The sequence below is a fragment of the Meles meles genome, chromosome X (genome assembly GCF_922984935.1).
Source record: "Meles meles chromosome X, mMelMel3.1 paternal haplotype, whole genome shotgun sequence".
Taxonomy (NCBI): Eukaryota; Metazoa; Chordata; class Mammalia; order Carnivora; family Mustelidae; genus Meles; species Meles meles.
In genome coordinates, this window is record NC_060087.1 from 42,072,921 (window position 1) to 42,100,091 (window position 27,171).

At 42.5% G+C, this 27,171-nt stretch overlaps 1 protein-coding gene and 1 pseudogene across 1 annotated transcript in view; one reads left to right on the plus strand and one right to left on the minus strand.

The window, feature by feature from the left end:
• The first annotated feature begins 412 nt into the window (after window positions 1–412).
• ZNF157 (zinc finger protein 157) overlaps window positions 413–27,171 on the plus strand; it is a 37,954-nt gene continuing 11,195 nt past the window's right edge. Inside the window, exons 1-2 of the mRNA XM_045995709.1 lie at window positions 413–471; window positions 2,650–2,856. Coding sequence (XP_045851665.1) covers window positions 2,785–2,856 — 72 coding nt within the window. The 5' untranslated portion in view covers window positions 413–471; window positions 2,650–2,784. The remainder of the gene's footprint in view (window positions 472–2,649; window positions 2,857–27,171) is intronic.
• On the minus strand, window positions 26,228–26,712 carry LOC123935218 (annotated as a pseudogene).

A 27,171-nucleotide genomic window follows, 5' to 3' on the forward strand; every position in this document is an offset into this window, starting at 1 on the left:
CCACCTCTTCCCAGGGGTATCTTCAAGGAGAGAACTGTACCACACCGACTCCTTCCCTCTCCTGCCCAGTGGTATCTGCCGGGGGTGGGGTGGGGGGCTGTACCATTCTAATTTCTCCTTTCCTCCGAGTTACATCTTCCCGGAGGAAACTAATCCTGTTCTTTCCCCTCTACCCAGTGGTATCTCCCTTAGAGAGAAGGTCACATCTCCCCTGCCCCCGGAGCCTCCGCTTCCGTAAACTTTGCACAGACCTATAGAACCCAATTCCAAAGACCAACTGCTCCCGGACGCTAGCCCTGAACAACGCCCCCTGCCCCCTGCCCCCGCCTTCGGTGGAACAGCCCACTGTACGGAATGGGCGCTAAGATGGCGGCCTCCATGGAGGAAAGCCTCGGCACAGCCATGTTCCTCGCCCAACAACGCCACTCATGGACAAAGTCCCTGCCGATCCGTAACTGCACCTTGCTCAGAGTGAGTAGACCACACAGCACCGCAGCCCTTCCCATGTGTGCGAGACCAACACCACAGAAGGGGCACTGTCAGGGGTGAGGACAGGAAACGGAAGTGGCCCTCAGAGGACGTTTAAGTCTTGTTGGCGCGCCGCGCTAAAGCGAGTGCACGAGGTTTTAAGGCGTGACAGTCATCTGTGATTTTGAGGTGATGGCTTTGTTGGCTTTTGGGAATGACGAATTGTCAGTTTGTAAGGTCCTTTGGTGGGGAGTTGCAGAATCTGGTGAATGGGAATCTGTGCAGGTCAGGGATGGGGGTTTCTGGGATAGTCAGTTTTTAGATTCCTTGCTGCATCTTGTCAAATCTTAAGAGTGTGTTTAGGTTTTTTCCTTATCAGTCTCCCCAGAGGCGTGCTAATCTTACTAGTCTTTCCAAAGAACCAACTTTTGGCCTTGTTGATCCTCTCTGATGTACCTTTGTTTTTCTATTTCTTTAATTTCGGCTCTTATCTGTAACACTTTAACTTTTTAAATTGGATATTAATTCATTAATGTTCAGTCTTTCTTCTTTGTTAAAAACCATTTAGAACATGAATTTCTCTTTAAGAATCTCTTTAGCTGCACTCCACAAAATTTTACATACACCATCTTATTATTACTGAGATTTGTGGTTTTTTTAATTATTTATATTACCTTAATAAAACGCATTTTGGAAGGGTTGACATTTTATTACATCTTATCCAAGGATATGGTATATCTGTGTGACTATTTTATATCTGTCAATTTTTTTTTAATTGTAGAAGTCCAACTCCTTAAATATATTTTGTGTATTTCTTACTGTCGTTAGTAATGTTTTTTCCCCCCATTTTTATATGATCACTGCTATTGTGGAGGAAAAACTATCCGCTCTTATAATTTTATCTGGTATCCAGCCCCTTTTCAAATTGCCCTATGAATGCTGGTAGTGTCTTTTTTTCTTTGTATAAAATCATATCATTGGCAAAAGAAAGCCACATTTCCATTTCCTTGCAATATCCATTCTTACTGTTTCATCTTCCATAGTGTGAGCTAGAGCCAGCAAAACAATCGTGAGTTCTATTAGACATCCCTATCTTGTTGATAATTTTAATGGCAATAGCTTCTTCATTTTACTTTTTAGCATAATAGTCCAGGGCTATGTTTTGTAAATGATTTTTGTGATATTTAAATGGTTTACATCTTTCCTAATTTTAGCTGGAATTCTATTGGTAATGTCTCCTGAATAGTGTCAAATGCTTTTCTGGTGTAAGTTAATAGCAACATGCCCCCTGATTTGTTGATTAATAAATATTATTAATGTTGAACCATCTTCTGGAAAGAAGAGGCTAAGCTTCCTGTAGAAGAATTTAAGAGGGATTTTTTTTTCCTTTTAACATTTTAATCAATATTTTATTATTGTTATTTTAATCATATTTTAACATTTACCATTAACTTACTTTTTGTTTTGTTTTGTTTTTATTTATTTTTATTTGTTTATTTACAGCATAACAGTGTTCATTGTTTTGGCATCACACCCAGTGCTCCATGCAGTACATGCCCTACCTATTACCCACCACCTGGTTCCTCAACCTCCCACCCCCCCACCCCACCCCCCTGCCGCCCCTTCATAACCCTCTGGTTGTTTTTCAGAGTCCATAGTCTCTCATGGTTCATCTCCCCTTCCAGTTTCCCTCAACTCCCTCTCCTCTCCATCTCCCCATGTCCTCCATGTTATTTGTTATGCTCCACAAATAAGTGAGACCATATGATACTTGACTCTCTCTGCTTGACTTATTTCGCTCAAGAGGGATTTTTCACCCTAAAATGGAAAAAATAATTGAAGAGGGCAGAAGAGATACCTTTCATTCAGATTACCGGGTTTCCAAGTTTCCTGTCAGTGACCCCTCAGGTCCCCATCGACTTTAGCACCATTCGCTGCCCCAATTCTGCCCTCCCTGCAAACTCAGGTCCACCTTGAACCCAGAATTGAGGAATTGGCTGGCTAGGTAAGGTGTGAAGCTCCCTGTGGAGCCACCCCAGAATAAAGGACTCTGAGGTCATTCATTTGACTTCAGATATCTTGATGGTTTTCATAATCCACCCTAATGCCCAGAGTGGGGGTTGCTGAACTTTGTGGTGTAAATGTGGAATGACACTGATCACACGGATGCTGTCCTTTTAGGATTTCTTGGTGTCTCTGTGGAGCTGTTGAGGTTTCTCCTTACTGGAGGCTGCGGGATCTTCCATTCATTCTGACCGCAGCCCGTATACCGACTCCCCTCCAGCTTTGGAAGGTGGGCTGAGACCCAGGGTGAACATGTCAGCTAATAGGAAATCACCCCAGAGGTTCCCTGCTCTGGTTCCAGGACTGCCTGGCAGATCATGTGAGGTAAGGAGGAGGAGCCTACTTTAAATTTTTTTCTTTTTTTTAAGATAAATTTTTAAATTTTGAGATAATTGTAGATTCCAATGCAATGTACCATTTACCCAGTTTCCTCTAATGGGAACATCATGCAAAAGCCTTGGTATAGTATCACAACTAGGATATTGACATAGGGAACATTTCCATCCTGACAAGGACCCCTCATCTTGCCTTTTAATAGACACAACCACTTCTCTCCTCCCCCACTCCCTCCTTAACTCCTGGCCATCACTGAGCTATAAGTTTGTCATTTCAAGCATGACATATAAATGGAATAATACAGTATGTAACTTTTGGGGACTGGCTTTTTTTACACAACATAATTCTCTGGAGCTTGATGCGGATTGTTGGGTGGTATATGAATAGCTTGTTCCTTTTTATTGCTGAATAGTATTCCCTGGTATCAATATACCACAGTTGGCTTAACCAAACTCTTGTTGAAGGACATCTTGGCTGTTTCCAGTTTGGAGCTATTATGAATAAAGATGCTATGATTGTTTGTGTAAGGATTTTGTATGAGACGAATGCACGTGAACGCAATGGCTAGATTGTATGCTAAGTGCATTTCAAACAATTGACTTAATTTTTTTTTACTACAACTTCAGATTTATAGAATAATTGAGAAAATAGTACATGTAGTTCCATGTACCACTCTCCGTCTCCTCCATAGTTTGCCCATGATTAATATCTTGCACTCATGTAGTACGTTGGTTACAATGAACTAATACGGATACCCTGTTATTCATTATAGTCTATAGTAAAGTTCATTCTTTGTGTTGTGCAGTCTTTAGGTTTTGACAAATGCAGAATAACATATATTCGCCATTACAGTTTAATACGGAACAGTTTCATCTGTGCCTCAGCTGTTCATCCTTTCTCTCCCTAGGCTTGAACCTCTGTTTTTTTGGTTGTTGTTTTATTGTCTCTATATAGTCTTACCTCTTTTAAGGTGTCATATATTAGGAATTATGCAGTCTACAGCCTTTTCAGATTAGCTTCTGTCATTTAGCAGTTTGCATTTTATTTATTTATTCATTTTATTTAAAATTTTTTTTAAAGATCTTTATTTAATTTTTTGGCAGAGAGAGAGACAGAGAGAGGGAACACAAGCAGGGCGAGTGGGAGAGGGAGAGCAGGCTTCCCGCTGAGCAGGGAGCCCGAGGTGGGGCTTAATCCCAGGACCCTAGGATCATGACCTGAGCCGAAGGCAGATGCTTAATGACTGAGCTACCCAGGCGCCCAGCAATTTGCATTTTAGCTTCCTCCATGTCTTTTTGTAGCTTTTTATCTCGTTTATTTTTATCACTGAATAATATTCCATCGTGTGGATGTACCACAATTTGCTTATTCATTCACCTATCGGAGGACATCTTAGTTGTTCCCAGTTTGGGGCAATTATGAATAAAGCTGCTATAAACATTTATATACAGGTTTTTGTGTGGACATATGTTTTTAGTTCATATGGGTAAATAAGTAGGAGTGCAATTTTGGGTCATACAGTAAGACCAGCTTTGCAAGAAACTGTCAAACTGTCTTCCCAAGTTCTTCACCATTTTATGTTCAAACCAGCAATAAACGAGAACATTCCTGTTGTTCCATACCCTTGTCAGCATTTGGTATTGTTGGGTTTTTGGATTGTAACCGTTCTAATAGGGGTATAATGGTATCTCATCATTGTTTTGATTTATAATTCCCTAATGAAAAATGATGTTGAACATAGTTGTACATGTTCATTTGCCATCTGTATATTTTCTTTGGTCAAATGTCTATTTAGAACTTTTTTCCTTTTTTTTTTAAGATTTATTTATTTATCTGAGAGGGGGCATCTGGGTGGCTCAGTCCTTTGGGTGTCTGCCTTTGGCTCAGGTCATGATCTCAGGGTCCTGGGATCGAGCCCTGTGTTGGGTTCCCTGCTCAGTGGGGAGTCTGCTTATCCCTCTCCCTCTCCCCCTCCCCATTGTTTGTGTGCTCGCTTTCAAATAAATAAATAAATAAATAAACAAACAAACACAATATTTTTGAAAGTAAGATTTATTTATTTGAGAGAGAAAGAGCGCATGCGTGTGCACACGTGCACACAGCGTGCAAGTGGGGGAGTGGGAGGGAGGGAGGGAGATGAATAAGCAGATTCACAATGAACATGAAGCCTGACCTGGGGCTTGATCTCATGACCCTGAGATCATGACCTGAGCTGAAATCAAGAGTCAGATGCTTAACTGACTGAGCCACCCAGGAGCCCCGGATCTATTTCCTTTCTGTTTGTTCCACTGATATATTTGTTTATTCTTCACCCATACCATGCTCTTCATCTATCTATCTATCTATCTATCTATTTATTTATTTCGTTTTAGATTATTTATTTATTTATTTAGTTGACACAGAGAGAAAGAGATCACAAGTAGGCAGAGAGGCAGACGGGGAAGGGGTGGGGGGTAGCAGGCTCCCCGCTGAGCAGAGAGCCTGATGCAGGGCTCGATCCCGGGACCCTGAGACCATGACCTGAGCCAAAGGCGGAGGCTCAACCCACTGAGCCACCCAGGCGCCCCTACCATGCTCTTTTTTTATTGAGGTCTCATTGACTTACAACATTATATTAATTTCAGGAGTACAACATATGTACAACATAATCAATCTAAATTTGCATGTGTTGCAAAATGATCACCACAATAAGGCTAGTTAACATCCATCACCATGTACAGTTGTAGAATTTTTTCTTGTGATGGGAACTTTTAAGATTTACTTATAGCAACTTTTAAATATGCAATACAGTATAATTACTTATAGTTGCCATGCTGTACATTACATCCCCATGGCTTTTTTTTATAACTGTAAGTTTGTATTTTTTTTTAAAGATCTTATTAATTTATTTGACAGACAGAGGTCACAAGCAGGCAGAGAGACAGGCAGAGAGAGAGTGGGGGGAAGCAGGCTCCCTGCTGAGCAGAGAGCCCAATGCGGGGCTCGATCCCAGGACCTTGGGATCATGACCTGAGCCGAAGGCAGAGGCTTTAACCCACTGAGCCACCCAGGCCCCCTAAGTTTGTATTTTTTGACTCCCTTCACCCATTTGCCTCTTTTTTAAAATTTAATTTTATTTTTTCCATGTTCCACAATTCATTGTTTATGCACCACACCCAGTGCTCCATGCAGTACGTGCCCTCCATAATACCCACCACCAGGATCACCCAACCCTCTAGGCACCCTCCCTTCCAAAACCCTCAGTTTGTTTCTCAGAGTCCACAGTCTCTCGTGGTTTGTCTCCCCCTCCGATTTCCCCCAACTCCCTTATCCTCTCCATCTCCCCATGTCCTCCATGTTATTCCTTATGCTCCACAAACAAGTGAAACCGTATGATAATTGACTCTCTCTGTTTGACTTATTTCACTCAGCATAATCTTCTCCAGTCCCGTCCATGGTGATTCAAACGTTGGGTATACATCCTTTCTGATGGAGGTATAATGCCTAACTCTTATCCCCACATCTGGCAACCACCAATCTTTCTCTGTACTGTGAGCTTTGTTGTTGTTGTTGTTGTTGTTTTTAGATCCCTCATATAAGTGAGATCATACAGGACTTTTCTTTCTCTGACTTATTTCCCTTAGCATAATGCCTTCAGGATCCATCCATATTCTTGCAAATGGAAAGATTTCCCCATTCTTTTATGGCTGAATAATATTCTATTGTGTGTACACACACACACAAACACACACACACACACACACCCCATATTTTCTTTATTCATTCATCTGTTGATGGACGCTTGGGTTGTTTCTGTATCTTGGCTATTGTGAATAATGTGGCAGTGAACATGGGGTGTATATATTTCTTTGTTAGTGTGTTTTTCCTTTGGATAAATACTCAGAAGTGGAATTGCTGGATGATATGATAGTTCTATATTTAATTTTTTGAGGAACCTACATACTGTTTTCCATAGTGGCTGTACCAGTTGCTATTCCTATCAGCAGTGCACAAGGGTTGCCTTTTCTTTACATCCTCACCAACTTGTGTGTTTGATACTAGCCGTTCTAGCAGGTGTGGGGTGATATGTCATTGTGGTTTTGGTTTGCCTTTCTCCAATGATTAGATTAGTGATTTTTTTCAAGTAGGCTTCATGCTCAGCGTGGGGCTTGAACTCACAACCCTGAGATCAAGTGTCGCATGCCCTACCTACTGAGCCAGCCAGGTGCCCCTAAATTAGTGATGTTGAGCATCTTTTATGTACTCGTTGGCCATCTGCATATCTTCTTTGGAAAACTGTCCGTTTATATCCTCTGGCCATTTTTTCCAAAAGATTTTATTTGTTTATTCGAGAGAGTGAGAGAGCGAGAACGAGAAAGAGAAAGAGAGAGAGCATGAATGGTGGGGAAGGACAGAGGTGAGCAGGGAGCCCAGTTCTGGGCTTGGTCCCAGGACTCTGGGATCATGACCTAAGCCAAAGGCAGACACTTAACCGACCGAGTCACCCAGGTGCCCCTCCTCTGCCTATTTTTAGTTTTTAAAATATTTTATTTACTTGTTTATTTGATAAACAGAGATCACAAGTAGGCAGAGAGGCAGGCAGAGAGAGAGGAGGAAGCAGGCTCCCCGCTAAGCAGAGAGCCTGATGCAGGGCTCGATCCCAGGACCCTGAGGTCATGACCTTAGCCAAAGGCAGAGGCTTAATCCACTGAGCTACCCAGGCTCCCCTGCCTATTTTTAAATCAGATTGTTTTTTGCTCTTGAGTCATATGGATTTTTTATAAATTTTTGGATATTAGCCTCTTACCAGATATATGATTTACAAATATTTTCTACCCTTCGGTAGGTTGTCTTTTCATTTAGTTGAGGTTTCCTTTGCTGTGCAGAAGCTTTTTAGTTTGATGTAGTTCTACTTGTTTATTTTTGCTTTTGTTGCCTTTGCTTTTGGTATCAAATCCAAAAAATCATCACCAAGACTGATGTCAGGGACCTTACTGCCTATATTTTCTTGGAGTTTGATGGTTTCAGGTCTTAGGTTCAAGTCTTTAATCCATTTTGAGTTAATTTTTATGCATGGTGTAAGATAGTGGTCCCCAGTTTCATTTTTCTGCATGTGGCTGTCCAATATTGAAGACTCTTTTCTTCAATGAATATTCTTGGGTCTTTGGTCATAAATCAAGTGGGTTTATTTCTGAACTCTGTTTTGTTCCATTGAGATATGTGTCTATTTGTTTAAGATTTTAATTTTATTTACTTAGTTGACAGAGAGAGTTAGAGAGCATAAGGGGGGGGGCAGGGAGGAGCAGAGGGGGAGTGAGAAGCAGACTTCCTGCTGAGCAGGGAGCCCAATGCGGGACTTGATTCCAGGACCCTGGGATCATGACCTGAGCCGAAGGTGGGTGCATGACCAACTGGGCCACCCAGGTGCCTGAGATATGTGTCTATTTTTATGCCAATACCACGCTGCTTTGATTACTCTAGCTTTGTATGATAGTTTAAAATCAGAGAGCATGATGCCTCCAGCATTGTTCTTTCTTCTCAAGATTGCTAATATGGGACACCTGGGTGGCTCATTCGGTTAAGTGTCTACCTTTGGCTCAGGTCATGTTCCCAGAGTTCTGGGATGAAGTCCCTGCTGAGCAGGCAGCCTGCTTCTCCCTCTGCCTCTTCCCCTGCTCATTCTGTCTCTCTCTGGTGTTCTCTCCTCTTTCTCTCAAATAAATAAATAAAATCTTTAAAAAAAAGATTGCTAGAGTGTTGTAGTTATTAATTTACAAGTTTTGTACATGTTTTATCAGATTTATAGTAAAGTATTTCATATTTCTTAGTGATTATGAATGATTTTATATATGTATTTTTAATTCTAGAGTCCATGGCTAACGTAGAAATACAATGGGTTTTTGTATTGGATCTTGTTTCGCATGACTGCTTAAATTCAGTTCTAGGAGGTTTTTCTTTTTTTGGAGATTTGTGTGTGTGTGTGTGATTTTACCCCTAGACAATCATGTCATCTAGGAATAGGGACATTTTTATTTTTTCTTCTTTATTCTGTATACCTTTCATTTCCATTTCTTTATTTTTAAAGATTTTATTTATTTATTTGACAGCAAGAGAGACAGTGAGAGCAGGAACAGAAGCAGGGGGAGTGGGAGAGGGAGAAACAGGCTTCCCCACTGAGCAGGGAGCCCGATGTGGGGCTTGATCCCAGAACCCCAGGATCATGACCTGAGCCAAAGGCAAGTGGTTAGCCAACTGAGCCTTCACTGATTTCTGCTCTTTTCTGTTTTCCTTCCTTCTGCTTGCTCTGGGTTTACTTTGGTCCTTTTAAAAAGCAAAATATAATTGATAATATAACATTGTGGAAGTTTAAGGTGTACAGTGTGCTGGTTTGATACATTTATATATTGCAATGTGATTACCACTGAAGTGTTTAACATCTCTATCATATCACATAATTATCATTTGTTTTTTGTGGTTGGAACAATTTAGGTCTAGTTTCTTTTTTTTAAAACGATTATTTATTTATTTGACAGAGAGAGACTGAGAGAGCGTGAGAGAGGAAACACAAGCACAGAGAGTCGGAGAGAGAGAAGCAGGCTTCCGGCTGAGCAGGGAGCCCGATGCCGGGGCTTCATCCCAAGATGCTGGGATCATGAACTGAGCCAAAGGCAGACACTTAACGGCCGAGCCACCCAGGCATCCCTAGGTCTAATTTCTTAAGAACTTTGAAGTTTATAGTATTGTATCCGATAATCAACTTGCTATGCATTAGCTCTCCAATACTTACTTATCTACTAGTTCAAAGATTGTACTCTTAAACAGCATATATCCCCAATACGGTCTTTTTTCCCCCTCGTGTTTGAGGTAGGACCTTAGATGTTTTATTTGAGACTTTCCTTTTCCAACCGCATGCATTTAGTGCTCTATACTTTTCTCTCAGCACTGCTTTAGACGTGTTCCCCGAATTGAAAATGTTGTGTTTTCATTTTTATTCAGTTGATTGTATTTTTTAAATTTCCTTTGAGACTTCCTCTTTGAACCATAGATATTAGAAATGTGTTACTTAGTTTCCAAGTGTTTGGAGATTCTCTTGTTATCTTTCTGTTACTGATGTCTTTTTTAAAAAAGATTTTATTTATTTATTTATTTGGCATTGAGAGAGAGAGAGAGAGAGAGAGAGCGCGCGCAAGCGTGCACAAGCAGGGAGGGGGAGCAGCAGGCAGAGGGAGAAGCAGGCTTTCCGCTGAGCAGGGAGTCCGATGCGACATTTGATCCCAGGACCTTGGGATGATGACCTCAGCCGAAGGCAGACAGCTTAATGGACTGAACCACCCGGTGCCCCTCTGTTACTGATTTCTAGTTTCTTTCCAGTGGGGTCATGGAAAAATTGCTCATTTTCTATTTAGTTGCTCTGAATTGCAAAAAGTGGCATTGAGGTTTCCAACTATAATTTGTCTTTTTAAAAAGATATTTATTTTTTTATTTTTAGCCAGATTAATAGTGTACATGCACAAGTGGGGTGAGGGGCAGAGGGAGAGAAGCAGACTCCTTGCTGAGCATGGTGCCCATGGACACCGCAAGGCTCGATCTGCGGGGCTTGATCTCATGACCCTGGAATCATGACCTCAGCCAAAATCAAGAGTCAGTCCCTCAGCCACCCAGGGCCCCCTAATTTGTCTCCCCCACCCCAGTTTTATTAGCTTTTTCTTTTGTGTTTGCCTCATACACATTTAGGATTGATTTGTCTCTTTTGATTAATCGACTTTTTTTATTGTTAGATGTCTTCTCTCTCTGTGGTAATATTTTTCTCTGAAGTCTACTTTCTCTGACATTAATATAGCTACTTTTGCTTTCTTTTTCTCCAGCTTTATTTAGGTATAATTAACAACATTTCTGTGTTCTTTTGATGGATGTTTGCATGATGTATCTTTTCCCATACTTTTACCTTCAACCTGCCTGTATTGCTCTTTTATTTATTATTATTATTATTATTTTTAAAGATTTCATTTATTTATTTGACAGACAGAGATCACAAGTAGGCAGAGAGGCAGGCAGAGAGAGAGAGGGGGAAGCAGGCTCCCTGCTGAGCAGAGAACCCGATGCGGGGCTCAATCCCAGGACCCTGAGATCATGACCTGAGCCGAAGGCAGAAGCTTTAACCCACTGAGCCACCCAGGCGCTCCTGTATTGCTCTTTTAGATACCATACACTTGGGTGATGTTTTTAATTTTTTCTACCAATTTCTGTCTTTTAATTGGTGCAGTTAGACCATTTACATTTATTTTACTTTTTATTTTATTATTTTTTTAAAAGATTCATTTATCTGAGAGAGAGGGGGAGAGAGAGATCGTGCGATGTGCACGTGTGCACAAGCAGGAGAGAGGTGGAGGGAGTGGGAGAGAATCTCAAGCAGACTCCCCACTGAGCACGGAGCCCGATGCGGGGCTCGATCCCACCACCCCAATATCACGACCTGAGCTGAAACCAAGAATCGGAGGCTCAACTGACTGAGTCACCGAGGCACCCCCTAGACCATTTACATTTAATGTAATTAAGGGTATGTTAGGCCTTATGTCTACATTTTATTTTTTCTTCTTTTGTTCTCTCGTTCACTTTCTGTTTTATTTTTCCCTATCTTCCTTTCAGTCACTTGAACATTTCTTTTTTAGAATTCCATTTTGATTTACCTATAGTGTTTATGAGCGTGTCTCTTTGTATAGCTATTTATTTATTTATTTTTAAATGAAATAAGTATTTATTTATTTATTTTTGAAATAAGTATTTATTTATTTTTAAATGAAATAAGTGTACCCCCAGTGTGGGGCTCAAACTCATGACCCTGAGATCAAGAGTCATTTGCTCCACTGACTGAGCCAGCCAGGGACTTTGTGTAGTTTTTCATTTATTATTTATTTGTTTGCTTATTGATTTATTTATTTTAAAGATTTTATTTATTTATTTGACAGAGAGAGATCACAAGTAGGCAGAGAGGCAGGCAGAGAGAGGGAAGCAGGCTCCCTGCTGAGCAGAGAGCCCGGGGCTGGATCCCAGGACCCTGGGATCATGACCTGAGCCGAAGGCCCATGCGTAACCCACTGAACCACCCAGGCATCTCTTGTCTTAAATATTTCATCTACATATATTTAGAACCTCATCAAATAGTGTTATAATTTTTTGCTTCAACTGGCAAACATAATGTGGAAACCTCAAGAGGGGAAGGGAGGTCTGTTGTGTTTCCCCACATTTTTGTTTCCTGCGTTCTTTCTTCCTTTGTGGTGTGACAAGATTCCTTCCTTTATCTTTCATTTTCTGTTTAGGGAACTTCCTTTAGCCATTTTTATAGGATAGTTTTGCTGGACACAAATTCTATTAGTTTTTTTTTTTTTCATCTGAGAATGTCTTGATTTCTCCTTCATTCCTAAATGATATTTTCATTGTTGACAGTTCTTTTCTTTTAGCTGAAAAATGTTGTGCTACCCACTATGGCCTCTATGGTTTCTGATGTGAAATCAGCTTCACTCAAATTGTTTCTGTAGGTAAGGTGTTATTTCTGTCTTGTGCCTTCCCATGTACATATTTTTATTTATTTATTTAAAATATTTTATTTATTTGACAGAGAGAGAGTGGGAGGGAGAGTACAAGCAGGGGGAGGGATGGAGGGAGAGGGAGAAGCAGGCTCCCTGCTGAGCAGGGAGCCTGAGGAGCTTGATCCCAGGACCCTGGGATCATGACCTGAGCTGAAGGCAGAGGCTTAACCCACTGAGCCACCCAGGCATCCCCCATGTACATATTTTTAATCTTTAGTTTTCAAAAGCTTAACAATACGTCTTGGTGTGGATTTCTTTGGTTTTATCCTGTTTGTGGTTTGTTCTGGTTCTTCAGTCTGTAAGTTTATTTTTATTTATTTATCATTATTTTTTAAGATTTTAAGTAATTTCTGTATCCAACATGGGGTTTGAATTCACAACCCGGATATCAAGAGTTGCATGCCTTTCTGAGTGTGCCAGCCAGGTGCCCCTGTAAATTTATGTTTTGCTAAATTGGGACATTTTTAGCCATTATTTCTTCATGTACTTTTTTCCCCCCTTTTTAAAAAAATTTAAATTAAAGTCAGTTAACATGTAGTGTATTGTTAGGTTCAGGGTAGAGTTAAGTGATTAATCAGTTGTGTATAATACCCAGTGCTCATTTTGTCAATTGCCCTCCTTAATGCCTACTACCTAATTACCCCACACCCCTACTCACCTCCTCTCCAGCAACCGTTACCCTCTAGTTAAGAGTCTCTTAAGGTTTGTCTCTCCATTTTTATCTTATTTTATTTTTCTTTTCCTTCCCCTACATTCACCTGTTTTGTTTCTTAAGTTACATGTATGAGTGAAATCATATGGTACTCATCTTTTGCTGACTTATTTTGCTTAACATAATACACTCTAGTTCCATCCACGTCATTGCAAATAGCAAGATTTCATTCTTTTTGATGGCTGAGTACTATTCCATTGTGTATATATCTACCACATTTTCTTTATCCATTCATCCATCAATGGACATCTGGGCTCTTTCCATAGTTTGGCTATTGTGAACATTGCTGCTATAAACATTGGGGGGCACATGTCCTTTCAAATCACTATGTTTGTATCTTTTGGATAAATACCTAGTAGTGTAATTGCTGAGTCATAAGATAGTTTTATTTTTAACTTCTTGAGGAACCTCCATGCTATTTTCCAGAGTTGCTGCACCAGCTTGCATCCCTACAGACAATAAGAAAACGAACAAGTGGGGATGAGGGTCAGAGGGAGAGGGAGAAGCAGACCCTCTGCTGAGCAAGGAGCCTGAGACAGGGCTCGATCCCAGGACACTGAGATCATGACCTGAGCCAAAGGCAGATGCTTAACCAACTGAACCAATCTCCTTCCTCAGTGGGGAGCCTGCTTCTCTGTCTGCCTGCTGCTCCCCCTGCTTATGCGTGTGCTTTCTCTCTGTCAAACAAATAAAAAATATTTTAAAAAATACCTCAATTTCATTTCACATTAAAATCACAGAACTTTTACTTCTTCGATATTTATTTATGTATCTGTTTTGGCGGAGAGGTCATAATGACATGAACATAATTTACTTGATTGGTTTATCCTGTAATATGGAAAATAGTGGGAGGATAAAGTAAAACTAGTAAGAATGGTCGCCTTTTCTAAAAAAAAAAAAAAAAAGAAAAGAAACTTTGGGAGTGGAACATCAATATTCTTCCATGTCCAGAGATCATTTTCTCCATAATCTTAATGGTCACATAGCATTTCATCCTTTGAGCAATGGCAGTGACAGTAGGTTTTCATTAACATTGACACTTCGGTGGTGAAATTCCTCAATTTATGTCTTTAGGCACATGCATGATTATTCGTTCAAGACATTTTTCTAGAAATGGAATTTTTGTGTCGCAGGAGAAGGATCACTAGGTTGTAAGGAATTCGTTGGATGTCAGTGAAACATGTACCTCGTCATACTCTACATGGTCATACTGTTTGGAGACTGACGGCTGCGGGTCATACATGGCAACATTTTCCTCACTGGCCCTCCGGACCCCACCCCAACTCTTCCTTCCCAGATCATCTAAAGAAGAGTTAGAAATGACTGCCTCCTCAGTTTTTATTGGTTCATTTATTTACTTGTTGCTTTTGTTTTCCTGTGGTTCTTTTTTTAACATTTTATTTGACAGAGAGAAATCACAACTAGGCAGAGAGGCAGGCGGAGAGAGAGGAGGAAGCAGGCTCCCCGTGGAGCAGAGAGCCCGATGCGGGGCTCGATCCCAGGACCCTGAGATCATGACCTGAGCTGAAGGCAGAGGCTTTAACCCACTGAGCCACCCAGGCGCCCCTTTCCTGTGGTTTTTAAGATGCGTCTAAGTATAAGTAGAGAAGTATTAGGATCAAAAAAGGGAGTAAAAAGAAGAAAAGATCAACATACGTTTTAGAATGTAGGCCTGCTGGTAGACAGTCCTGCACAGCTAGATGCTCTGAGGTCCAGCCTGATCTCTGATATCTTGGGAAGGCGCAACAGTAAGAAGTGCAATCAGACACACGAATTACAGTATCTCCATAAAGAAATCAATAACTCTTCTATAGTAAAGATTTCCTGATACTTGAGGGTCAGGAAATTTTTTTTTTAAGATTTTCTTTATTTATTTAACAGAGAGGGAGAGACAGTGAGAGAGGGAACACAAGCAGGGGGAGTGGGAGAGGGAGAAGCAGGCTTCCCGCTGAGCAGGCAGCCCGATGCGAGGCTCTATCCCAGGACCCCAGGATCACGACCTGAGCCGAAAGCAGACGCCTAATGACTGCGCCACCCAGGCGTCCTGGCTTAAGAGTTTTAGAAGAAAATACGCCTAAGCAAAACATGCCATCTAACAAGATAGTGATACTGGGTATATGAAATACTACATATGAAAGCTGATGGGGGGCGCTTGAGTGGCTCAGTTGTTGGTTAAAAGAAAAAGAGTACGGGGCACCTGGGTGGCTCAGTCTGTTGCGCGACTGCTTTCAGTCTGGATCATGATCTCAGGGTGCTGGAATCGAGCCCCGCATCGGGTTCTCTGCTCAGCGGGGAGCCTGCTTCTACTTCTCCCACTCCCCCTGCTTGTGCTGTCTCTCTCTCACACACACTCTTTCTCTCAAATAAATAAAATAAAGATTAAAAAACAAAGAAAGCTGATGGAAGGGGCGGTGCCTGGGTGGCTCAGTCGGTTAAGTGGCTGCCTTCCGCTCAGGCCGCGGGGATCCACCCTGGGTCAGTCTCCCTGCTCAGCATGGGAGTCTGCCTCTCCCTCTGCTGCTCTCTCTCTCTGTCAAATAAATGTATAAAATCTTTAAAAATAAAATAAAATACTGTAAGTCGTCCACAAGTCTGAGTGAGGGGTCCCCAAATGACTAACGCTGAGTTTCTCTCCAGCCTGATGGGGATTGGGAACTCAAAATGGAATTAACTCTGGTTTACAAAGAAATGAGCCCCGCGTCAGGCTCCCTTTCCCTCTGCCTCTCCCGGGGCTTGTGCTTGCTCGCTCTCTGTCTCTCTCATTCACTCTCTCTTTCTCAAATAAATATATAATAAAATCTTTTTTCAGTTTCATTTTAACATTACCTATAATGTTATATTGTACATACACAAGTTATATGGAGTGAATATATATAATATATAATTAGCATACGATGTTATTTCTAAGTTATAGATTCTTTTTTTAATAAAGCTTAATTAGCATACAATGTTATATTAGTTTCAATGTTATTATATATTATATTATTTTTAAGAAATATTTTATTTATTCATTTGACAGAGAGAGACAGCAAGAGAGGGAACACAAGCAGGGGGAGTGGGAGAGGGAGAAGCAGGCTTTCCGCGGAGCGTGGAGCCCAATGTGGGGCTCCATCCCAGGACCCTGGGATCATGACCTGAGCCGAAGGCAGAGGCTTAACCCACTGAGCCACCCAGGCACCCCTAGAAGTTTCTACCTCTTAATCCCCTTTATCTATTTTGCTCATTCCCCCATCCACCTATACTCTGGCAACCACCAGTTTGTTCCCTGTGTTTATGAGTCTATTTGTTTTGTTTTTTAGATTCCGGGTATAAGTGAAATCATAGGGTACTTGACTCTCCCTGTCTGACTTCTTACACTTAGCGTAATACCTTCTAGGTCCATCCGTGTTGTCATAGACAGAAAGATCTTATTCTTTCTTATGGCTCAACAATATTCCATTGTGTATATGTATCTTCTTTATCCATTCATCTCATAATGGACACTTGGGCTGCTTCTGTATGGTGGCTAGTGAATATAATGCTGCAGTAAATGTAAGGGTGCTTATATCTTTTCAAATTAGTGTTTTCATTTCCTTTGGGTAAATACCTAGTAGTGGAATTGCTAGATCATACGGTATTTCTATTTCTAATTTTTGAAAGTATCTCCATGCTGTTTTCCACAGTATGTGGTTGTACCAATGTACTTGGCTGTTAATGGTGCACTAGGGTTTCTTCTTCTCTGTATCCTTGCCAACACTTACTTCTTTTCTTTTTGATTCTAGCTGTTCTGACTGGTGTGAGTTGGTATCTCACTGTGGTTTTGATTTGCATTTCCCTGATGATGAGTGATGCTGAGTATCTTTTCATGTGTCTGTTAGCTATTTGTCTTCTTTGGAAAAATGTCTGTTTAGGTTCTCTGCCCATTTTTAATTTTTTCATATTTATTATTTAAAGATTTTTATTTATTTGAAAGAGAGATAGCGAGAGAGAGAGAGAGAGAAAGAGCACACAAGCGGGGGGTAGTGGGAGAGGGAAAAGCAGGCTTCCCATAGAGCAGGGAGCCCCATGTGGGACTTGATCCCAGGACCTGGGATCATGACCTGAGCCAAAGGCAGACGGTTAATGATTGAACCACCCAGGTGCCCCATCTCTGCCCGTTTTTTTTTTCTTTTAATTTTTTTTAAAGATTTTATTTATTTATTTAACAGAGAGAGATCACAAGTAGGCAGAGAGGCAGGCAGAGAGAAAGGAGGAAACAGGCTCCCTGCCAAGCAGAGGGCCTGATGTGGGACTCGATCCCAGAACCCTGAGATCATGACCTGAGCCGAAGGCAGGGGCTTAACACACTGAGCCACCCGGGCACCCTCTCTGTCTGTTTTTTAATAAGATTTTTTTAGTGTTGAGTTGTATAAGTTCTTATGTATTTTGTGTATTAACCCATTATCAGATACATCATTTGCGGGTATCTTCTCCCATTCAATAGGTTGCCTTTTCATTTTGTTGGTTTCCTTTGCTGTGCAGAAGCCTGTGTGTGTGTGTGTGTGTGTGTGTGTGTGTGTGCATGTAGAAGCTTTTTATTTTGGTGTAGTCCCAATGGTTTTATTTTGTTTCCCTTCCTGAGGAAACATATCAATAAATGTGTTGCTAAGGGCGGTGTCCAAGAAATTATTGCCTATGGTTTATTTTAGGAGTTTTGAAGGGTTTTTTTTGTATGGTGTAAAAAATAGTCCATTTTCGGGGCGCCTGGGTGACTCAGTGGATTAAGCCGCTGCCTTCGGCTCAGGTCATGATCTCGGGGTCCCCGGATCGAGCCCCGCATCGGGCTCTCTGCTCTGCAGGGAGCCTGCTTCCTCCTCTCTCTCTGCCTGCCTCTCTGCCTACTTGTGATCTCTCTCTCTCTGTCAAATAAATAAATAAAATCTTAAAAAAAAATAGTCCACTTTCATTCTTTTGCATATAGCTGTCCAGTTTTCCCAACACCATTCATTGAATAGACTGCCTTTTTCTCATTGTAAATTCTTCCTCCTTTGTTGTATAGTAATTGACATATATGTGTAGGTTTATTTCTGGACTCTGTATCCTGTTCTATTGGTCTATGTGTTTTAACTCACATGCACTAAAGAGGATTAAAGAAACACTTTAAAATATAGATTACTTGGGAAACATAAAGCAGTCCTACTGCCCCAATAGAATTTTTTTGTATGTGCATATTTTAAAATATTTTCTTCTATTGTGTTCTGTGAGTCACCATAAAATTCATCATTAGTTTTTAATGCAGTGTTCCAAGATTCATTCATTGTTTACATACAACACCCAGTCCTCCATGCAATTATGCCCTCCTTAATACCCATCACCAGGCTCATCCATCCCCCCAAAACCCCTAGAATTTTGTTTTAAGACTTTATTTATTTATTGGACAGAGAGAGACACAGCAAGAGATGGAACATAGGTAGGGGGAGTGGGAGAAGGAGAAGCAGGCTCTCCATTGAGCAGGGAGCCCAATGTGGGGCTCGATCCCAGGACCCTGGGATCATGACCTAAGCTGAAGGCAGATGCTTAAGGACTGAGCCACCCAGGTTCTCCCCAGTAGAATTTTTTCTAGTTTTTCTTTAAATTCCAGTTAGTTAACATACACATAATATTTGTTTCAGGTGTACAATGTAGTAATTCGACACTTACATATAATATCCAGTGCTCATCACAACCAGTGCCCTCCTTCATTCCCCAGTAGAATTTTAGTTGACTTAAATTATAAGAGAAACAGTGATTGGTTGTATGTATTGCACCAGTCTCACTACATCTGTTGAGTAGAATTTGGATTCCAAGTGTTTCCATCTTCACCATCATCTTTGGTCCTTAATTTATTACTGTCCCCCTTTTAAGTCTTTCCCATGCCTTTTCTGACACCATCCAGGCGGTTCTTTCTAAGTTTTCTTGTGAGTTGCTGTGCGATGCCGACTTGAGTGTTTTGCTGATGTTGTCAGACACATCTACGCAGGTGATGAGTACAATGCCAATTGCCGGTCAATACCTGGATGACAAGTCACGGATAGAGTACCGTGCCTAGCGGGGTCCCAAGTGTCCCCACTGGAAGAGCGTACCGTAGATGTAGTTGGTCTTCCTGCCTGTTCAGCAAATTGCCATCATGCTCTTTCCCCATTAGAGTCCAGAGGAAACCGACTTATAAAGGAAGAAGCATCAGAAAGACAGAATTGAGATATTGCAATAGTGTTTCTTTGTCTTGCGTAAGATTCTTGAGCCTCTGGACCTATGGCAACGCTTCTAGCTTCTGCGATGCCTGCAGTGCGTCCATTGGCCTCTACCTCTGGGCCCACACTTCCGCTGGATGCACCTGCGGCCCTACCTTTGAAGTCATTCTTCCTTTTTTTTTCTGGCGGAGTAGCACACACTTACAGCTGGGTAGTTCCGTCAGCTGGTTTCCTACCTATAAAATTTTGGAAGTCTGGCAGCCTTGTGTCGTTTTAAAATGTTTCTTGTTTGTTAAAGGGTCTGATAAAGTAAACAAACCAACAGCCAGATGAAGGGTTGCACAAGGCCAGGTACAGGGAAAGGGTGCCGAGCTTCCCCACCCTCTCAAGACATACCGGTCTCCCCTCTTCCACATGTTCACCAACCTAGAAGCTCTCAGCATGTTCTCATTTTGTCCCCCATCTGTCCCTTTCAGTTCAAGCTGGCAAAGTTTCTATGCCTATAGCGTTCTCAAAAGCCTGTGACTCTCTTGTGGATGTTCCCTTTAGACAAGAGGGACCCCAAAGATCTGTACTGGATAATCCCATCGCCATTCCTGGATTTTGTGGAGATGGTTCAGTGGATCGATGAGCCACATACCTAATCTTTTCAGGGAAAGATTAGCCACACCCTTGGCTTTCCACAGCACTAGTTCCCAACAATGAGTTTTCTAATTTTAGCATTCATGACAGTATGTGTAGGCTGAGAATATACCAAATCATCAAGTGTTGGTTTTTTTCTGCGTAATTGTTCCTTACTCAAGACACTCCTTTTGTCTTACCTTTTATTATAAGCAGCAAGACAAAACCAGGCTATACCTTCAGTACTTCGTTTGAAAATCTCTCAGCTAAATATCCAAGTTCATTCCTTATAAGGTTTCGTTCCCACGGAACTATAGAACACAATTCTACCAAGTTTTTAAAATTTAATTTAGTTTAAGTTAATTTTAAAATATTTTATTTATTTATTTATTTATTTTATTGTTTTTTTTTTAAAGATTTTATTTATTTATTTGACAGAGAGAAGTCATAATAGACAGAGAGGCAGGCAGAGAGAGAGGGAAGCAGGCTCCCTGCTGAGCAGAGAGCCCGATGCGGGACTCGATCCCAGGACCCCGAGATCATGACCTGAGCCGAAGGCAGCGGCTTAACCCACTGAGCCACCCAGGCGCCCCAAAATATTTTATTTCTTTATGAAAGAGTGAGAACAGCTGGGGAGAGGGATAAAGGGAGAGGGAACCTGACGTGGGGCTGGATCCCAGGACCCTGGGATCATGACCTTAGCTGAAGACAGATGCTTAACCGACTGAGTCACCCAGGTGCACCTCAATTCTACCAAATTTTCTGCCACTATATGACAAGGAAAGTCCTTTTTTCAGTTTCCAATAAGATGTTCCTCATTTTCACCTGAAGCTTCACCAGAAGCACCTTTAATGTTCATATGGCTGTTAACATTGTGTTCATGATATATGTATTCTCTAAAATGATAGAAGCTTCTTCTACCGTCTTTTCTGCCTTCTTCTGAGCCCTCTCCAGCAGTGCCTTTAACGTCCATATTTCTTGTTGGTTGTTTTTTTTTTTTTTTAGAGATTTTATTTATTTATTTGACAGAGAGCAGGAGAGCATAGGCAGGGGGAGAGGCAGGCCGAGGGAGAGGGAGAAGCAGGCCCCCACCACTGAGCAGGGAGCCCAATGGGAGGCTCAATTCCAGGACCCTGGGATCATGACCTGAGCCGAAAGCAGACGCTTAAGCAACTGAGCCACCCAGGTGCCCCATAATGTCCATATTTCTTCCAACATTCTCTTCAGGGTAGTCTGGGTTTTTGCTGTCACTTGCCTCAAAATTCTTCTAGCTTTATTACAAAAAGGGAGAGCCCTTCCTTACTTCTTCCACCTTCTCATGGGTATAGGCTTTCATTGGTCTGTGGCTGTGTCACTATAATCTCTGCTTCTGTCTTTACGTGACTCTCTCCTTTGTGTGTGCCTTCTCCTCCTCCGTGTCTTATAGGGATTAAAGGCCCAACGGGGTACTCTGTATCAGTCAGAGTTCTATTGGAGAAATAGAGCCAGTAGCGGATATATATTTATAGGTACTTTAAGAGATTTATTGCAAAGAATTGAATTACGTGATTGTGTGAGTTGGCTAGGCAAGTCCCAAATCCGCAGGGTAGGAAACTGGCTGGAGGAACTGACACTGCCATCCACAGGCAGAACTTCTTCTTCGGGGAAACTTCAGTTTTGCTTTTAAGGCCTTTCAGCTGATTGGATAAAACCCACTCCAGATTATCGAGGATAATCTTCTTTCCTAAAGTCAACTAATGGGAGATGTTCAAACGCATCCACAAAAGAACTTCACGGCAACACCTGGATCAGTGTTTGGCTGAGTAGCTGGGGGCGATAGCTAGCCAACTTGACTCGTGAAACTGACCATCACAGTTCACCCCTTGTCAGCTTGGCTTCCACACGCAACACCTTACATCACGCTCAGTCCCCAAATAAAGAGAGTAACAGGGTCGTCCTTCTGTCCAACGTGATACAGCTATCATGTGTACAACCGAAAACAGGCCAATTATTTCCTCAGAAGAGGATGCAAAGTCATTGAGTGGTGTTTACTCTTCTCCTTGATATACCATAACTTAAATACTGTGATGTAAAACTGATCATTATGCATAGACTTTATGTTGGATGATAAGAGGCTAAGGGAGGGCACAAAGCAAAAATAATTGTCTTACACAGATGTTCAGAACAAAACAAGGAAAAAATACTCAAAAATTATAGTCCTCATTTCTGTAACTGGTCATGTGGTCATAACTGGTATTTATAAATACATCTACTACCCATTCCATATTCCTCTGCCCTCCGCGAGCATCGGTGGGTCATGGTTCTTTGCTTAGTACGGTGACCCAAACCTTCATTCCTCCAGGGTCCAGCTATTAATAATCTTGCCTGAATTGGGTTGTATAGGTTTCCATTAACTTCCCTCACAGAGCACGATAGTATGCCTTAAGGGGCCTTTTTTTTTTTTTTTTTTGCTCGGAGCCCAGCATGGAGCCCAACATGGGGCTTGAACTCACAACCCTGAGATCAAGACCTGAGCTGAGATCAGAAGTCAGACACTTAACCGACTGAGCCACCACGCAGGTGCCCAAGGGGCCTTCTGTGTTTCAGGCGTATACCTCCTTACTTCACCCTTACTTGCTCAGTTTGGTAGTCAGACTCAATCAGCCTGATTCAGAGGCAGGAGGCACCCAAAGCTGCTGGGTGGCAGTCCCAGGTTCTAGTTAAATGGAATCACTACTGTGTCCCCTGGTGGAAGCATTCATCCCTTTGTAACTGAGATCTCTGTACCAGCAGAACATAAGGTCACATGGTGGACGAGAAGGGACATTTTTGCTAGTTGGTCCTTTTTTTTTAATTTTTAAAAAATATTTTATTTATTTGACAGAGAGAAATCACAACTAGGCAGAGAGGCAGGCAGAGAGAGAGAGAGGAGGAAGCAGGCTCCCTGCTGAGCAGAGAGACTGATGCGGGACTCGATCCCAGAACCCTGAGATCATGACCTGAGCCGAAGGCAGAGGCTTTAACCCACTGAGCCACCCAGGCGCCCTGCTAGCTGGTCCTTATGGGTAATAGTGGCTGGTGCCATTTCCCATTTTCACCCCTTGAGTCCTGGAGCCGCGACTCCTGTCTATGGGAGAGCCAGTGCCATGTATTAGATGCTGATTCAGAGCCCGTGCAGCCCCCCGGAGGACATCGCCCCCCGGAGGACATCGCCCCAGTTCTGCAAGGCTTTAGTTGGCATTGCCCCTAGTTGGCATTGCCGCTGCGTCTTCAGAAGGCCGTTCCACCATTCTGTCAAGCCGGCTGCTTTAGGACAGTGGGGAACCCTGTAAGACACGTGGATTCCACGAGCACAGACCCGTTGCTGAACATCATCTGCCGTGAAGTAAATTCCGTCGTCAGAAACAACACGGTGTTGCATACCACAATAGTGGGTAGGGCAGCACGTAAGTCTACAGATGGTAGTTTTGGCAGAAGCGTGGTGTGCAGGAAAGGCAACTCCATATCCAGAGTGACTGTCTATTCCCATAACAAGAACGTGCTGCCCTTCCATGACGGGAGCGGTCCGGTGTCGTCATGCCGCCACCAGCTCGCTGGGTGATAACCCCAGAGAATGGTGCCATATCAGAGACTCAGTGTTGGTCTCTGTGACTGGCACCTGGGGCACGCAGCTGTGGTTGGAGCCAGATCAGCCTTGGCGAGTGGAAGCCCATGTTGCTGGGTCCGTACATAACCTCCATCCCCATCACTGCGGTCGTTTTGCTCGTGAGCCTCCTGGGCTCCTGTCTTCATTAGCCCAAGTTGCGGATGGTTCCAGAATCATATGAGTGTGGATCCTGATGACCAAAGGCATCAAGAGAGCCACAGTTCCCTTTCATGAAGATGGCACCGAAGGCTAGTAAGGAAACCCCTGCCCTTCCCAAAGCTGCAGCCGAAGCAGGGGCCTTGAAGGCCAAGAAAGTAGTGCTGAAAGGCATCCAGTCACACACAAAAAACGATCTGCCTGTCACTTACCTTCTGACGGCCCAAGACTCTGCATCTCTGAAGGCAGCCTAAGTAGCCTCAAAAGAGCGCCCCCAGGAGAAACAAGCTTGACCACTGTGCCGTCATCATATTCCTCCTGACTACCAAGCCAGCCATGAAGAGGACAGAAAGACCACAACACACCTGTGTTCATTGTGGATGTCAAGGCCAACAAGCAGCAGATCACACAGGCTGGGAGGAAGCGCTATGACATTGACGGGACCAAGATCGACATCTTGATCAGGCCAAATGGAGAGAAGAAGGCATATGTTCGACAGGCTCCTGACTATGGTTCTTTGGATGTTGCCAGCAAAAATGGGAGCATCGAAACTGGGTCCAGCTGGCTAATTCTAAATGTGTTTTTTTCATCACACACACCCACCCACACACCCACCCACACACACACACAACGAGCTACTGTTTTTTGCAGTTGAGATGGCTTACTTTTTTTCAGGATCTTATTCAAATATGACCTTCTTTGGGTAATTTTATAGATAGGAGCTAACAGTATGCACAGATGTGAAACAGATATCCTGCAAAATCCAGATAACCTGATCAGGCGTTGTGTTTTTTGCTTAGTACCAGCGGTAGGCAACAGTAGGTTTCTGGGTTTTTTGTTTGTTTGTTTGTTTTTTTATGTGTTCAGTTACTCTAGTAAGACTACATTTACCACATTGTGACCGTGGAATGTAAATTTAGGTTAGACAGGAGAATTTCACAAGTTCAATAACACCTTCTGGAGTATACGGAAGTCTGTGTATAATGTCTGACCAAACCAGCTGGCTCCTGAGTCATTAATCATTTCCATTATAGGTAATTCATTAACATTTATGATTCTTATGGGAAAAATAAACATACTTCATATTTAAAAAGTGTTCTTCATTTACCTTTGCATTAGCACTTAAAATACGTATTTCTTTTTTTTTTAAAGACTTTATTTATTTACTCATGAGAGACGGAGAGAAAGAGAGGCAGAGGCAGAGGGAGAAGCAGGCTCCCCGCTGAGCAGGGAGCCTGATGCGGGGCTCGATCCCAGGACCCTGGGATCATGACCTGAGCCGAAGGCAGACGCTTAACTGACTGAGCCCACCCAGGCACCCCAAAATAAGTATTTCTATTTCAAGATGACATTTACAAATTACTCTTTTTTTTCCTTTTTTTAAAAAAGATTTTATTTATTTATTTGACAGAGAGAGAGGTCACAGTAGGCAGAGAGGCAGGCAGAGAGAAGAGGAAGCAGGCTCCCCGCCGAGCAGAGAGCCTGACGTGGGGCTCGATCCCAGGACCCTGAGACCATGACCCGAGCCGAAGGCAGAGGCCCAACCCACTGAGCCACCCAGGTGCCCTTTACAAATTATTCTAATATAGCAGCAGCATAAACATAATTCTGCAGTTACGGAAGGGCTAGACTGGGATCCATAAGTGAGTTATTCTCATGTTTGCAAGTGTGATCCTGAAATAAATATTTCTACTTCTGATTAGTTCTTCTGTCAGCTTTTTGGGTTTGGTTGAAACATCCACATATTTTCACTCGTGGGGAGGCTTAGAATGTTACATTCCATGCAGTGTTCTGAGAGGATTCAATAGCTAACCAGCCTTAAAAGCAAAGTACTCCGTCAGTCCACAAAGCACACAGAAGAAAGTTAAATTAACTGGAATAAATCGGATTCCTACGTAACATCCAATGCACACGATACTCTGCAGCGACTGGAAGTACGTCAGGACTGGAATGTTGTCCTCTTTAGAACTGATTTCACCAGAAGAGTTTAAGAAGGTAAATATACCAGTAACAGGTACTTTTAAAAGTGATTTTGGGGGCACCTGGTGGCTCAGTGGGTTAAAGCCTTTGCCTTCGGCTCAGGTCATGATCTCAGGGTCCTGGGATCGAGCCCCGCATCGGGCTCTCTGCTCTGCAGGGAGCCTGCTTCTTCCCTCTCTCTCTGCCTGCCTCTCTGCCTACTTGTGGTCTCTGTCTGTCAAATAAATAAGTAAAATCTTAAAAAAAAAAACCCACAAAAAACTATTAATAAAAAAAGTGACATTTTGGGGTGCTGTTTTGACTCCCCTGAACGACCTGTTTAGTGAACTCATCACCAATAATTTGGTCATCAGACCGATGAGGCCTGCAAGAAAGGAAGCCAATATTCAAATCACTGTGTTATTGTCTGACCCACTCTAATGACTTACCTTCAACATGAACATACAACGTCAAGATGAGATGTCTAGGTAAAGCAACTACCCACTCCAAGACCAAGACAGCTTCCTTCCTTCTAAGGTTTAGGCTTTGCCCAGAATTCCTTAGCCTATAGCAAGAGTCATTGCTCCCACAGCAAAGCCTTGGGCTGCCGGGCACATGTGGGTCCGGTGAACAGATGACATTTTAGTATTTGACCTGCTCTTCAATTTATATACTCCACACACAAAGATTGCCGAAAATCCTGCCATCCCAGTGGGGACACATGGTGCGTCTCTAGCTTTGCAGGTAAGTTTAGATCCCTGATCTTCATCATAAGAAGAGAAATGCCTGTGCCGGTTGACCTGGTGACCACAGAATCCTCCTTTCAGGAAGAAGTGTAGATCCCATCACTCATGCCTTATGCAGGGCCCGAGGCCTATTGACCTTCTGAGAATGACAGAAGTTTCTGGCTCCTTTCAAGCTCCAGTCAGTTTCTGGCTCTCGCCCATGCTCGCGGTCCAACAAGAGTTCATTTTTGGTTGCCTGTCGAATGTCATGGATAGCTCTTGCTATCAGCATATTCTGATGAATTTCACCATCTGAGGAGGCCTTTGGATTTTTGTTGAATTTATCTACTCCCCTCTGTTCGCCATGCGTTGCTCTTGCGAGTCAGTCAGTCCTGGCTTGATTTTCAGTTTCTGACTTGACCATGATGTCATCAGTGTAGTGTATTATTGTCCTTGGGACCTGGATCAAGTCCAGATCCCTTCTAACCAAATTATGGCAACTGGTGAATTCAGAGAACACCATGGTAGTACCATACATGGAAATTGGAATCTTCCCCATGTGAAAGCAAAGTACCACTGACTCTTTTCCTACATTGAGATAGAAGAAAAAGCCTTTGCAGGATCAGTCACTGAGAACCAGTCTCCTTACCTTTCTTTATTTTTCCACTGTTGGAACCATATCTGGAGCTACTGAGGCTAGAGGGCGTTACTCTTTTATGTAAGCCCTGATGATCTGCTGTTAGTCGTCCTG